Source organism: Corvus brachyrhynchos, unplaced genomic scaffold (assembly GCF_000691975.1).
Source record: "Corvus brachyrhynchos isolate BGI_N302 unplaced genomic scaffold, ASM69197v1 scaffold14, whole genome shotgun sequence".
NCBI lineage: Eukaryota > Metazoa > Chordata > Aves > Passeriformes > Corvidae > Corvus > Corvus brachyrhynchos.
This window is the reverse complement of record NW_008239110.1, coordinates 11,655,231-11,670,328: the sequence shown is the minus strand read 5'-3', so window position 1 is coordinate 11,670,328 and position 15,098 is coordinate 11,655,231. Positions and strand designations below refer to the sequence as shown.

Below are 15,098 nucleotides of genomic sequence, written 5' to 3'. Positions count from 1 at the left end.
GAAGCTATTTCAAATGTTTATTGCACGTATTTCAGAGCAGGTGAGAAAAGCGCTTTCATTTTAACTATCTGTGCTGCTCTAGGCCATTGTGCTGGTTTGGCTGGGGCAGAGGGAATTTCCTTCATAGTAGCTGGTATGGAGCTATGCTTTGGACTTGCACCAAACCGTAGTCCCATGCTAACTACTATACTGTGAAGAAAATTAACTTTATTCCAGACAAAACCAGCACACTAATGCTCTGTAAGCTTTGGAGCAGGTAGCCTAGAGTGGAATGTGCATACCTATTAATGGTAGGACTCCCTTAAGCTTTTGGGTTTGCTGGGCCTTTTCCTGTGAAAAGTCTATTCATAGATCCAGTTTAGATGAGTCTCCTGCAGATAACTGAACCACCCCACAACAACAGTGATCATGTGGAAATTCTGAGTGTGAACATGTACGGATCAGCTCTGTAATATATTCAGCACTCAGCAGTGTATGTGCTGAATCAGGGATGTGCCTTTGGCAATAGGAAGCTGGAGCTGGGGCTTCCCCCACCCATGAAACATCATCTGCCTCTTTTGCACGTGTTAATATGCATATGGCAATAAATTTACTGTTCAATATGTATTTGTTGGTGCACACTGTTCCCATGTTTCACTTGGGGAAGTGAGATGCTGAGAGGAAGTTGTTTGGCTCCAATATAATGTATGAAAATCTGCTTCTGGTCCCCTCCTTTCCCAGCACTTCTCATGTATTTAGAGCTACCTCCTGGCAAATCATTCCAACAGAAGTGTGCTCTTGTTGGTCACTCTCCTTCCCAGGACCCTGTGGGGAAACTACATCATCCTGTAAAGAGCCACAAAAGAAGGTCGTGTAAGAAGTTTTTGCTGCATGCCTAGAGGTGAGGACAGGCTATGGACTGATGATTGCACTGGCAAGTAACAAGTGGTCTGTCAAATACCGCTGGAGGGCCCTCACACTGCTCACTTGACCTGTGCATAAGTGGTAAATCCTCTTACTGAGGCTGTAACGCATCTTGGGTCTGTGCAGATGCACTTACTGCTGGTGTATGTGCTGGTGTTAAGGGTTTTCTGGGCAGAGTTATGATAACCTTGGGTAATGGCCCTTTGTTTTTCAGTTGTTTTGACAGCTGCTTGTTCTGATATGCTGGATAACAGAAGGCTTCTGGCTTTTTGGTGTTGCAGTGAACCACAGGTGGTCAAAAAAGGTCTAACTAATAATTATGTTTTCATATTTAACTTTCACTTATCCCCATCTCTGCTACTGCAAGCTGCTTTGCAGGGATATCTTTGTTTCCATTTACAGCATCTGTGCTTTTCTCTCCACGTGTTCTGTCAGCTCAATGCTGGCATTTTGGTTTGCCTTTCTTGCTGTCATTTCCTATTAAGTGTATGTTCTACAGAAATCCCATTCTAAAAATGTGATATCTGCTGTCCCCTTTTTGCAGAAATTACATTCCTTGAATGCTGCAAATAATTTGTAGATCTTTAAATAACAAGCAGCTGTAGCAATGAGAAACTACAGTAGCTGCTGATGTATTCTTGGATTTCTTCAGGTACTCAGCAAGGCTCTAGATGTTTTCTTCACTCGGTGGCAGATAGACACTTGTGCACAGCTCTTGGGATTGCTTTCTGATAAATTTAGGGTGTGAACACATTCTCTTACTGTCAGATATTTCAGCCTTTGCAGTCTTTGCATACTTATATTCAGGTAGTCTAAAGTGTCTACATTATCATTGCAAAATCCTCAAGGCAAAATCTGAGAAGGAAGCAGAGCCTTACAAAGGTTCACATCAGCTTCACAAGGATAAATGCGAGCACTAGAACCAAGACAATGAGCAGAAAGTTGAGTAGCAGGTTGAGACCTCTGTTGTTGGCAAGATCCATAATGTGTATCAGTCTGCCCTCTTGTGCCTGCAGCAGACTCTTAGCTGTAGATTAGGGTTGCTCCTTCAGTACAAAGCCATGTAGGTTCACATGAATTTCATTGTGTCCACAGCTCTTTACCTGGTTTTACATTCTGCCACTTAAGGAAAAAAGTATGCTTACAATTGCTAGTTGCTTGGGTTTTTTTCTGGAAAAGGATTCTGGATGCTCCTACAAGCCTTTTTTCTCAAATACCTTAAAAATAAAATGAAATGAAATTAAGGTTAATGATAACTTTCAATCCAGTATTGAAGAATTTCTGAAGAACTAATAATTGGAGGAAGGATTTGAATTTTTTCGTGGAATTTGGCACTTCATTGACTTTTTTAATGTGTATGGTACTTTTCAGGCCTATTGAATTTTCAAAAGAATGACTGTTCTGAAGACTTTGTCTGTTTCAGTAATAAGACTGTTGCAAAATTTTTCTCTGTTAATAGAAGTATTTCCTACCCTTCTGGGGTTTGGCATCGTGCAGTGCAGTCGTGTTTAGCCAGCAATGTGCTGTGTAAGGTCCACTGCACTTTTGCAAACACCTTATGAAGAATCTGGATGGAACTGGCAGAGCATGCATCCTTGGTGCTTTTATAGCACATATGCAATTACTTATTTTATGATAGCATTAATAACTTAACAATTGAGTTTTATTTATAGAAATATATATACATAAATGAAAGTAACCTATAGACCCACTCAGCCGTAACACTACAAACAGTTGCCAAAACTTCATTTTAATAATCAGCTACATTTTTAGGGACGATCACAAGAGGGCAGTGTTTTATAGTTTTATACTGATACAAAGATGTAACTTCTGGCATTATTTTACCTTTAAAAAAAAAGACTTATAAAGCAATCAGTCAGATATTACAGTAAATATAGGGCCTATGTTAAATAATTTAAATTACCAGGGTTCATACTGAGGTGAGTATCAATTTTTAAAGGAATACTTATAAATATGTTCTGGTTTTTTGTGTGGTTTTTTTCTCTTTTTTTCCCCCTATCATGGAGGTCAAAGCTAAAAGGACTGCATTTGTTTTAAAATAAGATATCTCTGGGTCTTGCAGGATTTCACAAATAATTTTCCAATTGTATTCTGTGAGGCACTACTCATTAATAGCCATACAAATACAGGTATCTGGTCTGTAACCTATAGTGTATTAGTATGCTTCCAAATATAAACAAAAACACTCTCTAAATTAATGTGTTCAATTACTCTGCTCTAATTTTGGCAGAGAGGATATAGATAAGTATGTTTCAGCATACTTTAAGCAGTATATACATTTTTCATGATTATTGTTTTCTATGTATCCCAGAATGGATAAGGTTGGAAGGCACTACAGTCTCCCTGCTCAGACAGAATCATCCTAGAGGACATGGCACAGGATTGTGTCCAGGTGGTGTCTGAACATCTCCCTCTCCACAGCCTCTCTGGGCAACCTGTTCTAGTGCACAGTCACCTGCACAGTAAAGAAGTTCTTCCTCACATTCTTGTGGAACTTCCTGTGCATCAATTTCTGCCCATTGCCTCTTGTCCCATTGCTTGGCACCACTGAGCAGAGCCTGGCTCCATCCTCTTGGCACCCCTTTCAGATACTGATGGGCATTGATGATGTCCCCTCTCAGTCACTTCTTCTTGAGGCTGAACAGGCCCAGCTCTCTCGGCCTTTCCTCTTAAGAGAAATACTCCAGTGCCTTAATGATCTTTGTCATCCTCTGCTGGACCTGCTCCAGGAGCTCCATGTCTCTCTTGTACTGAGGAGCCCAGAACTGGACACAGCATTCCAGGTACAGCCTCATTGGGGCTGCCTAGAGGAGAAGGATCATCTCCCTTGACCTGCTGGGAATGCTCTTCCTAGTGCGTCCTAGGATACCACTGGCCTAGTTGTACCATTGGCCATTGGTGTAGCTGTAGCAAAACTTACAAAAAAATTCTTTGTGCTAGGTGGGTGACAAACATTTTGTGTATGGTATGTGAATAATTTTGTTTAAGGCTGTTTTACTCTTGTCTTTCCACTGAGTTGTTAGGTTCTGCTAGGAAGGGAAGTTGTTGCTTAATTGATAAAGAAATATGAGTATCTGCTGCCTTCTAAAATACTTTACTGACTAGTTTTGGTCAGAGCAAAGTTTCAATTTTTAAGTGGGTTGTGTTTTCACTTAGAGAATAATATCAATTATTCAATTACTGAATCACTTATTATATCAATTTTTGCTGAGGATCTGGCTGAGGAAACACATCTTTAAAACCAGCATATTTTGGTTCCTGATTCAGCTACTTCTCAGTATAAAATTGCCATGGAAGTTGGTCACTATTGTTTTTTGGATGAAAGATAATAGCAGATTGTTGCCTGTTTAGCTGTCTTTATTCACTATTAGCGTGTAAGATGACCTTTGGAAAAAGATTTAGGCTTGGGTGGAGTGGAACAGAGAACTGAAAACTTAATCCAAGGTACATGCTGTACATATTTGCAATTTTTATTATGGGTCATAAAAGTGGTGAACTTTTTGATTACACTTGCATAAAATTCATTAGGAATACTTACAAACTTAAAAGCTCTACCTACTGAGTGGGAATCAGGTGCGTGTAAGTGACCTGGAGATCGCAAAACAGCGAAGACTACTCTTGAAAACCAAAACAGAATAAACAGAGATGTAGAGAATTAGAAAGCTGTGTGATGACCAGATTTTTTTCACATAACTGTAATAAGTAAGTAATAGAATGGATGCTTCTTTCTAAACAGAACTGGATATATTTTATGCATTAATATTTTTCAAGCAGTCCTTTTATTAAATAAAAATACAGTAGATATTTTTAAAGCTTATATAAGTCTACAAAGAAGATTGTACTATGTACAAAAGGGGATTTTTTTTAAATCTCTGGGTTCAGTTGACAATTGGTGATATCGAGGATAGTAGCAGATTTTCTGATCAACAGAAGCCTAAGACAAATAAACAGTATAGGCAGTATATCTGCATTGCTGTAAAATTGCATAGGGCTTCCAGTTTATTGATAATTTGGCTTTATTCTTGTTTGGTTATTGTTTTAAAATAAGTTACGGGTTTTCAGGTACATAGGAGGAAGGTGGAGGGTTTGTTTATATTGAGCTATGTTTTTTAGCAATGCTTTACTCTGACTCCTTTTTATTATTGGCTTGTGAAACCTATAATCCAAACATGTCCTCAGAATATAAAAGCTGATGCTTTACTCTTAACACTTTTTTCTTCAGCAAATGTTCAGTACTGTTCAAAACTGTTGTCTATTTCCAGTTGAAGTCTCTTGAAACACATCCAAAGCAAGCTGAAGCTAGAAACTCTATCCATCACAAAAATACAGATTTGAGAAAACAAGAAAATGAAGTAGGATTAAAAGGGGAAATATGCTTGCTAAAATCTCATGTGTTTGTGAGAGTGGTCAGAATGTATGAAATGGAAATTGAGATTTACACTGACAGTTCAAATCAGTAATGCTCATATACTATCTTGCAAGTGTGGGGGTGTGTTGCCAGTCTCACCAGTGCTTGCCCTAATCGTCATGCAGTAACTATCCTAATTTCCCCTAGCTGTTAACCTTATTTCGGAGTCTGGTCTCAACATACCTACTCACCAGATAGGAAATTCATCACCACTGGATTTGCTTGCATTTCAATGAATACAGAATTCTTTCAAAGATTTCTTCCCTTCCTACTCAGCTGTTCATTGTCAACTTCTACTCATGAAATACTAAGTCTTAAAAGCAGAATACAAAATAAGCTTGTTTTGATTTTCTGTATTCGCCAGTAAGAATGTTTACATAGAATGGAATAGAAGGCTCTCTCTTTTAAAAATGGATGTCTGTCTGACCTTGGTCTGTTGATTCTTGAGCTTTCTTTAAATTTGAAAAGTGTATCAAATTTCTAGGAATTTTACTTGTAATAGGGTTGGAAGTTTTCTCCTCAGTCTTGTTACTCACAATTGCTGGAGTAGAAGTGTCGTCTTTTATGTATATAGCCTATGGTTTACGTGTTGGAAAGATGTTTCTGCAGTGGTTTCCCCTCCTGTGCATCATTCTTTATAACTTACTTTTTTATCTGTCATTTATTTTAGGAAGCTACTTGCATGTTCTCTAGCAAGAATTTGCAGCTGAAGGTGGAGATGTTACTTGTATTTGTATGGATGCACTTCAGTCACAGCAGTAATAGTGATCTAGGCTTTTCTCTTTGCCACATTAGATATAAGTCACCTCATGTGACATTGGCATATTCCAAGGTTTTTGTAGTTTTAAACTAAGGAAATTATTACATAAATTAGAACAGGCCTTAATTAAGTTGTCTAAAGGCAAATATTAAGAACTCTGGGAATCCAAGTTGTGCCAGTTGTCATGTCAGTTAAATGACTGTGGAAAACAGAATTTTTGATACCAGTTACAGTAGTGTCAATTTTTTTCTGCAAAACATAATGAAAAATCTTTCCAGATGTCACATATATAAGATCCCTTAAATAGGGGGAAAAACATATGAAATAGTTTTTCTTTCTGGATTAGAAGAGATTTTTGGTTTATTTTCATATTCGTTTGAAAAACACTTAAACAATTTGAATGCCTTCAGGTGATAATGCGGAAATGCAGCACCTTGAACTAAGCAGAGCAGAAATTTTCCCAAGATGTGTTGAGGGCCGTGTACCTGTAAGCTCCTCTTTGAGCACGACTGGTCCAAATTTGGAACACTTCCAAGCGCTTTTTTTTTTATGGTCCAAATTTGGAACCCTTCCAAGTGATTAAAAATTTTTAGAGAAACCTGAAAACACTTAGGCCCCCAAAAAGTGGTGGTGGTGTTTATCTAACTAAAACACTGAATTTACCAGCTGCTGGCTGTTACTGATGGGAGCAGATAATCTGATTTGCTCATACTTTACCCCACGCTCTTGATTGAGACTGACAAATTGAGTCATGCACAGCTTTGTAACTACAGGCTCTAAACACTGTTCTGCACAGAAAACGTGGCTTTAATACATGTAGCAGGCAGTAAGATAGCAGGGCACCGGTTGGCACACCCTCTAGTCCAAGTGCTAGCCCCTGTCACATGAGGATCCTTGCACTGGGAGTTGCAGGTGTAGGTCTCTCTTCCCCCTGGGGTGACTTTCCTAGAGGACAGTGCAGAGAAGTGCTGGAACTTCAGATAAGCATCACAATGATACAGATCAGCAAGAGGCAAATTAAAATCAGGCAGAAATTCACAAAGAGCTCTTGGAGCCTTTGTCGTGCTTGTGGGTTGACCTCAATAGTTGAGGCTCTCCTCAGAGCAGAGCGGGTTATGTGTTGAACCTTCTCCATGGCAACAAGAAAGCAGAGGGGACAAATCAGAGGTTTTAGGAGTGCAGGAAAGAAGAGCAGTGGTCAGGAGCAGTGCGAAGTGCCTAATATCTTCTCTTTTTGTTTTAGACAGCCTTTGCGGAGCTGGAAAGCAGGAAAGCAGAGAATTAGAAGTGCAGAAGTGTTTTTACGAGTGCAAATTGAGTTTGTTTTACAGTTCTAAAAAGTCTGAAACAAATAGATTGCCTTTACAGTGTTTTCAGGTAAAAACAGGATTTTAAAAATTTGGGGTTTTAAGTTTAGATTTGTGCTGTATTGTGCTTCTCCTGAAGGCTACTGAGCACCTGCTTCTTAGCAGTGTTGAGTAACTGTACTATGGAAATTGTGGGTATCTGGGTTTTGCCCAGATTATTGCTTTAGATCCTAAACTCTCTATCTCACACAGTCTGTGAAAAGGCCATGGCTGATTGCCGTCCCACACACACCCCTCTGCTTTATTTGTTCATGCACACGTGAAAGCTTGATGATAAGAGTAAGGTCACAGACCTTTCAGTCAGGAGATATGGATAGTCCTGCTGGCTGGTCCTGACAGGGCAGATAATCTGATTTACCAGTACCTTTTTCTGGAAGGGAGGAAAAGAAATCTTGTTGAAATATATCCATTCAAAGTAAAAGTTCTGTATGGTGGGCAATTAAAAGCTGTTGCATCACTGCTGGAGGGAATTTCAGTAGCATAGTTCTCAACAGACAAGACAGAGTAAGGGCTAAATATTTTTTTATGCATGTAGGACAATGTGTTACAAATGTGGGTGCAAAGGCAGAGGACTGCTATGAGGAACAAAACAAAGAATTTACACAACTTTTTCTCTTAAGTGAGTGTTACATTTAAAGTGCATTTTCCTCTTCTTTAATGGCAGATGGAAGGACCGGGTATCAGTTGTTTTAAAACTCCAAGTAAGTAGTTGCATTGTAAAACCCTTCTGTACCCTTCCGTGGCAAGAAGCTAGCTTTGTTATATGCTTGTTTAGCTCATGGTGAGTTGGATTCTGAATGTAGGTGCTGTCACAATGTGAAAACTTGGTTTTTAAAATAATGCTGATATATGCATCTGTCAAACTTTGTTCCTAAAGCTGCGCTTGCCCCAAAATGTTTTATGAATTTACGTTGTGTTCGTATTTTTCACAGAAGGCCTCTCCTTGTCACCGCTTTAGTTTTTTTGCTTTGCAATCAGTGAAATTATGTATGCAACATAAGGGAAAATAATTGCTTAGATGTCTGCTGCCCAAATTACATGATGATCCTGACTGAATCAGAGATACTTTGTTACCTATGAATTTGTCTTTATATGTGGCTAAAATCTAAAAACCTTACAAGGAAACAAAAGTGTCTTTCAGGCGCTTCCTTTTTTAATCCCTCCATATTGGGCTGTAGAGTCAAATGGTACTGTATGAACAGAATACATGTGTTTTCAGTGGCAGTGGTGGTATTTAAGAGAGACTTTCAAAAGCAGTCAGATTGCACATGGTTATTTTAATACCTTTAGAGGATTCCATGTGATGACATCTCCTTCTAAAACTGAACTTCAGATTTTGTTATGATCTTTTGAGCTGTAGTTGATCTTAACTTCATTGCGAACAAAACATACACCAGGAATGTACTCTTGTAGTGACTATAATTTTTCATCTTTGTTTGACTTTTTGCTGTACCTGTTTTCATCTATTTAAGCAGTTAAAGTGCTTGCCAAGTATATCCTGCTTAGCTCTTTGCTGGTCACCGTCTATCCCAAGTGCTGTAAAAGCAAGACATGCACAGGAATTTTCAAGTCTCTTGGCTGAATTCACATTCATTCTCCCGGGCCAGTACAGGCTGGAGAGCATTAGACTGTTTATCTTCTGGCAGACAAGTCCCGGTAGATGAACCACTAACGGATTTACACGGATAGAGGAGAGTTCCTGTAACCAGCTTGTGCGACAGACACTGCCCAGAGAACAGCATTTCCTGCGGGTGACTTCATCACAGCATCTTATGGCATTTTTTCAATGCCAGGTGTGTGCAACTCTCGGTCTTTGAGCTGTGTGTGTGACCTGCTGCAGCAACATTTATCTTTCCTGATTGGTATTTTTCCTTGGGGTCCAAAGAAGGATTGGAACAGCATTGATGTGTACCTGTGTACATGCACAATAAATGTACATTCCATTTCATGTGCACTGCATTAGGTGTAACTGCAGTGTAACTGCTGGCACCTGCACTGCTGTGTTGCTGCATATGTTTCACTTGCATGACTCAAGGGGCAAGGCCTGGGGCTCTGAAGTGCTTCCATAAAAAGCAGTATTAGCTGGTTGGGCATCACAGATGCAAGATCAAAATAGGTATTTGGACATAGGTGACCAGACAGCTGATAGATACAAAGGGATCTTAAAAAATGGAAGGTAGCGTAAGTTAAAATCTGTATACCTATTACAGCTAGAAAAAGCTGTAGAGAAGGAAGGAAGGACAAAATAGACTAATTTGAGTTTCTTGATTTAATAGTTTATATGTTTTTGGAAGTTTTTGAAACATCTATGTGTTGTTTAACCTAATGCGCCTATCTGTGTGGTAAGTTTTTTTATAAGCAAGGGAAGGCAATTCTGTGTCTGTATTTCAACAAGTTTATCTTTACGAGTGCTCAAGTTCAACTAATAAACACGTACCTTGCTTGTTAATCCTCCATGGCTCTGTCACCCACCTAAAGTCTGCAGAAAGAGAAACAGATTCAGTAACACAGCTGCATATGGGTGGCTGTCAAGGTCAAAATGGACAGCTTGGAAAATAATTACACAGGAACAAAGACTGATCATTGTCACAAATAGTAGCTGCTCTCTGCTGTTCAATCCCCCGTGTTTTAGGCCAGTATAAAGAAGAGTTGTGCATATGCACACACCTCTTCTTGAAACAAAAGTGCAGCAAAAGGGCAAGTTATATTTGGTATTTTAGAAGTCACAAATGTTACTTGTGCGACAAGGCTGAGCATCACACAAGAGGAGCAGTTGGCTGCATTGCTGTGCAGTTGTGTTTTATCAGTGCTGTTAATGCATGTGCAAGGCTTGTCTTAGGCACAGAGTGAATCTGCAGGAAGAAGTCTGGTGGCTGACCCTGTATGTTACTATGTAGGGAATTCCCTATACCCCATACTTTAGAATGAGTCACTGATCACAGTTACTGCTTCCCACTTCACTGACATGTGACTGTTTCCCTGATTTGTATTAGGTTATTTTTATCTTTGCTCCTGGGTGCCCTTCACAATGAGAGGGGGTATGTGACCAGAGTGAGAACTGTGGGCCACGCTCATTCCTGGTGCAACTGCGTTATCCTTTGAAGTCACACAGGATAAATTTGGCTCCCTTGGAAATGCCACAGCCTGTTTCCTGTCATATGTTCACTAAATGCAGCAGTGATATCAGTGGAATAGAAGAGGTCTGACTTATTTGAATTCTTGCAGTTCCACATGACCAAGTGAAGCCCTGAGGAACACTGTTAAAAAGTTATGTTGCATAAGTCTATTGCATAGATATTTACAATGACATGTCCCAAAACCCCAGTAATTCACTTTTATCCATTGAAAAGACATCTTACTAACCATAAACATAGTGATGGAAAAAGTACTATAAAGTTATGTTGATTGAAGATTTAGACACTGACTTGTGGCATATAATGTCGTTTTTCAATCGTAGGGAGAAAACATTTCCTTGGAATGGGGAAAGAAGCAACAGTTCAGCTCATAGTTTGATAGGTGCTGGTAACAGGAAAGCAAACTCATGTCTGTTTTGTACTGAAGTGTCATCTGTGTTTCAGAGAGCATAGGGGAAGGCTCACACTTGAGATTCTTTTTTTCCTCCCCCTCTTACAAATTGTTTATACAGTCTTCGTTCTGAGTAGCTTTGATGTTCAAGAAGCAAGACCAACAGTAAGAACCTCTACTTGTATTTCAAGTCCATGAGAATGTGAATGGTGTAGGTAGTAACAAGGAATTACATTGGTCAATAGCTGAACACACCAGTCATTTTGGGTTTTGGAATTTATCCATATATCTTGTGGATAACTGGGACTTCTATGTGTGCTGGTCCATTCGAGTAGCCTGGGAGCTAGTGCTTTGGGCTAGTTTTAAAGTTGGTTAAATTCCCTGCAGCTGCTGCAGGACCACGCAGTGGGATCTTGGGCAGGTGCTTTGGTCTCCATACTCATGGGCTCCCCTCATCAAAATAAGACATAAAATAACTGTATACCATTACCAGTCTGTTGGTGTGATTTGCCTTTTATGCAGTAAATTTATTCTGGGAAATGAACTCCATCCTCTGCTGCCTTCACTGAGTACCTAACAAGTTGTTTTCATGCTGAGTTTTAGCTTTGGTTGTTCATAATGTCCCTTTAACAGGGAATGGTCTAAGTGCAGTCTGAATTAAAGTAAAAATTGAAATACATCTAGCATGTATAAAAGGTAGAAGGAGAAGGGGATGTTCCAAATTTTTTTTACCTTCTAGCAGCTCAGGAAACAAGGACGTGGCATTGATTGAGAAGGATAAAATAGATAAATTCAACTTCCAAGAAGTTACTTGTTGCCAGGAAAGTCTTGTTAAGGCTTTTTTCAATCTCCAGAAACCAAAAGCAATTTTCAGTTCTAACGTGTCTTTTAGTTTTAGGGAACAGAACTTTACTTCCCTGTGGGATTTTTTATTTCTCCACCTGGGGTACTTTTCTATTCCTAAATCAAATTATTCTTAAAGCAAATAAAAAGTTGCTTTTGTAGTTCTGTGGATGTATCCCATACATTTTTGTTTGATGATGGTCTAAAAAAGTAGTGACAATCACCTGTACGCTACCAGTTACAAACTGATTTCAGTGAGTTTCCTGCTGTATGATGGAGGCACTATATTCCTAACTTCCTCAGAGAATGAGAAATAAATGCAGCTTTTAAAAATAGAAATGTGGTATATACATAAATCTTAATCTCTCTTAAATACAAATAAAAATAGCATCGTCATCTTGACAAATAAGTAGCAAAAAAAGAACAAGAAAGAAAAGTGTCTGCTGTAAATTAAATGCCTAATTTCACATTGATTTGTAATACTTATCACCTGCCCTGTAGCACATGCTTCTGTCATGACTGTAGGTTCTTGTTTTTCAGGGTTTGGATGTCTGTGACATGGGATGTTATAAGTGTGAAATTCTAAAATTTAATTTAACAGCTGAGCCACTCTCTCATCTACATTAAATTACTGAACTCTGACAGGATAAAATTGAGATGATGGGGCAGCTAACCTGCTGTAGCCATGGGATGCATTCCAGCTGAAGAGCTGCCTACAGCAGTTAAGTGTCTGTGTCTATGTTTAATCTATGAGTGTATGCATAATAAAGTCTGTATCTTTAAAGATCTGTATATGCAATATTTGTGGTAGAAGAGAAAGATTCTCTGGGTGGTACAATAAACCTTAACGTTTCTCTTCACTTGAAAATACATTTTATGTATAACTTCAGCCTTGAAAAAAATCTGTCTTGAAATCTTCTTGCACCTTGTAGGCATTGGGAGCTCTGAAGTGCTGCTTCTGCCTACTGAAACCAGCTTCTAGAGAGCTCTGTAACAGATTGTTTGCCTTAGGAGTAACAGCATGTCCAGACATTTCTATCACTTGAATATTCAAAACTGGCGCAGAACTGCTGAGCACAAAACCAAGCACCTGCATGTATCTTTGCCTGATGCCTACCAGTCACTAATAGGAAAAGGAATTAGGTGTATCTCTTCACTAACAGGGAAAACACACCTCACAAAATTAAAGTCTATATTAAGTTTGTCTCTTCTATAACCAGAACCATATAGATGTGAGTAGTAAGGTGTGAATTGATGAAAGGGGGGAATGTGATTGGAAAGAGCATAAGTACCTTAGACACATACATATTAATGAATCATATTTCTTTTAAAAATATTTGTAAATGTAAATATTAAATGTTCTCTATGTGACATATTTCTGTGTGAGATGCACTTTTTTGTCAGTGATTTTAAAGCTGGGATTGTATTTCATTGTACAACACATCTGTGCTTCCCTTAGAAATAAATGGGTTATTTTCTGCATTTGAAACTCAGTTCATGATGTTACAAGTCCTAGCTAAATTATTTATCTGTTATTAGAAGCAATCTAGGATAAGTGTGTTAGTTACAATGAACAACAGGAGAAAATAAACTTTTAATGGATGTCAAAGCAAAAACATTACATGGATTCTGTAGCTTGAACTGCACTTAGAGTAACATGGTATAATTTTAGTTGTAGTGCTACTATAAATCACTTAAATTTTTAAATTAAGGGTAATTTTTCATCATACAGCAAAAAAAAGGTTTGCTCTCTCAATGTGTTAGATCAGAAAAATGTTTTTCCGAGTTAATGGTGGAAGGGCTTCTTTACCCTTGCTGGACTGTGAATAGGCAGCTTTGGGAAAAGAAAAGCCTCTACAAAACTTTTAAGTGAATTATTCTCTTTGTAGATTTTGGATTAAAAACCAAAAACCAAACACCAAACAGACAAAAGAAAAAACAATCAAAAGGTATTAAATTTAAAAGGAAAGACAAAGGTGTGAGAAACATGATGAAACCTTCTCACCTTCTTGTGTAATACCACCTGTATAAATCATCTACCCAAGGACAGCCGGTGTCTCATGAACATGTAGGAAATTCTGTTGCCTTTAGTGTTGCTGAAAGACTCCCCCCACACAGCAGTACATTTTTGACTTAGAGCTGTAATGCCTACATTTTCATATTTTTGATAAACAGTTAAAACCAGCTGTTAGTTTGAGTAGAGGAGTTTTTTGTAGAAAAGTACAGCTACAGCATGCCTTCCTGCAAGAATTAAAAGCATTACACAGAAGAGAGGTTCCTTACCCCAGGTGTGACTTAGTGAAGCGCAGAGGAGCTTGCTCCGGGCTGTGGGACGTGCTTGTAGATCTCTGGCAACTTGTCCGAGTCTGTGACCAAGTTGTGGAAACAATTGAAGTAGGTTGAGGGGAAAAAATAACAAAAGTCTCAGAGGCAGGACTCATGGTGTCACTCAGCAGCTCACGAGTTGATTGGTCCCATGTGCCTTCTGACACAGGCAGTGGCTCCTCTAAACTTGTTCCTAGCAGCACCTTTCCTTTTGTGAAAGGATCTGAGTGCCAGGGAGATCACCTGCTCAACCACAGGATGAGGGAATCTGGCAAGTGGCATGCTTCAGTGGGGTAGTGAAGGGAGCTGCTTGCTGACTCCCTGCCTTTTTTTAAACAGGAACTTAAATGGGAACTTATTCAGGCAGCTGCTTTGGATGTGTCACTTTTGCTACAGCAATGTTTCTTCGTCGTAAAAAAACCTAAATAGCGAGGGCTGTCATATTTCTTGTGGGTGTTTGACTTGGAATGATTTTCTTTTGTACAAGGTATTTTTAAAACTACACTTTCAATATATATGATTTTGATAATTCTGTTACACAGCTGGTATTCAGTTTATAGTGTATGATGAGTGCTTTCCAATATCATCTTTCTTCTCAGTGCTTAAACTGAAATAAATTTTCTGTATTTCAAGTCTCTCCCAACCTTTAATATGTGGGTTAGAGGATTTTTTTTTTTTCCCAAATAAGATCTGGCATATATAAGTTCATCTCTGAAATTTATCATTACGATATATTTTGAAGTATTTATCTTTCATTTGAAACACACTTCCACGTTTTTTCTTCCCCTCCCACTTTTTGTGGCTGGAAACTATTTAAGTGAATTTTTTGAGAACGCTTTCTCTTTGTTTGGATAAGAGTAGCAGCTTGATGCTACTTTACAGGTTATCTTATGTATACTCTCCTGTGTTGAGAAGTGACAACATAGTGCATATACAGAGTAGGTTC

General features: G+C 38.7%; 2 protein-coding genes across 2 annotated transcripts in view; one reads left to right on the top strand and one right to left on the bottom strand.

Moving 5' to 3' along the window:
• The window catches only part of CEP85L (centrosomal protein 85 like), a 140,878-nt gene that overhangs the window by 82,267 nt on the left and 43,513 nt on the right, over window positions 1–15,098 (top strand). The gene's annotated exons all lie outside the window — the stretch shown is intronic.
• PLN (phospholamban) lies at window positions 6,868–14,417 on the bottom strand. The gene is made up of 4 exons (XM_008637795.2): window positions 14,111–14,417; window positions 9,897–9,938; window positions 7,753–7,829; window positions 6,868–7,350 (listed from the first exon to the last, which is right to left on the bottom strand). Exon 4 carries the CDS (start codon window positions 7,225–7,227, stop codon window positions 7,069–7,071), a length of 159 nt encoding a protein of 52 aa, XP_008636017.1. The 5' UTR covers window positions 7,228–7,350; window positions 7,753–7,829; window positions 9,897–9,938; window positions 14,111–14,417; the 3' UTR covers window positions 6,868–7,068.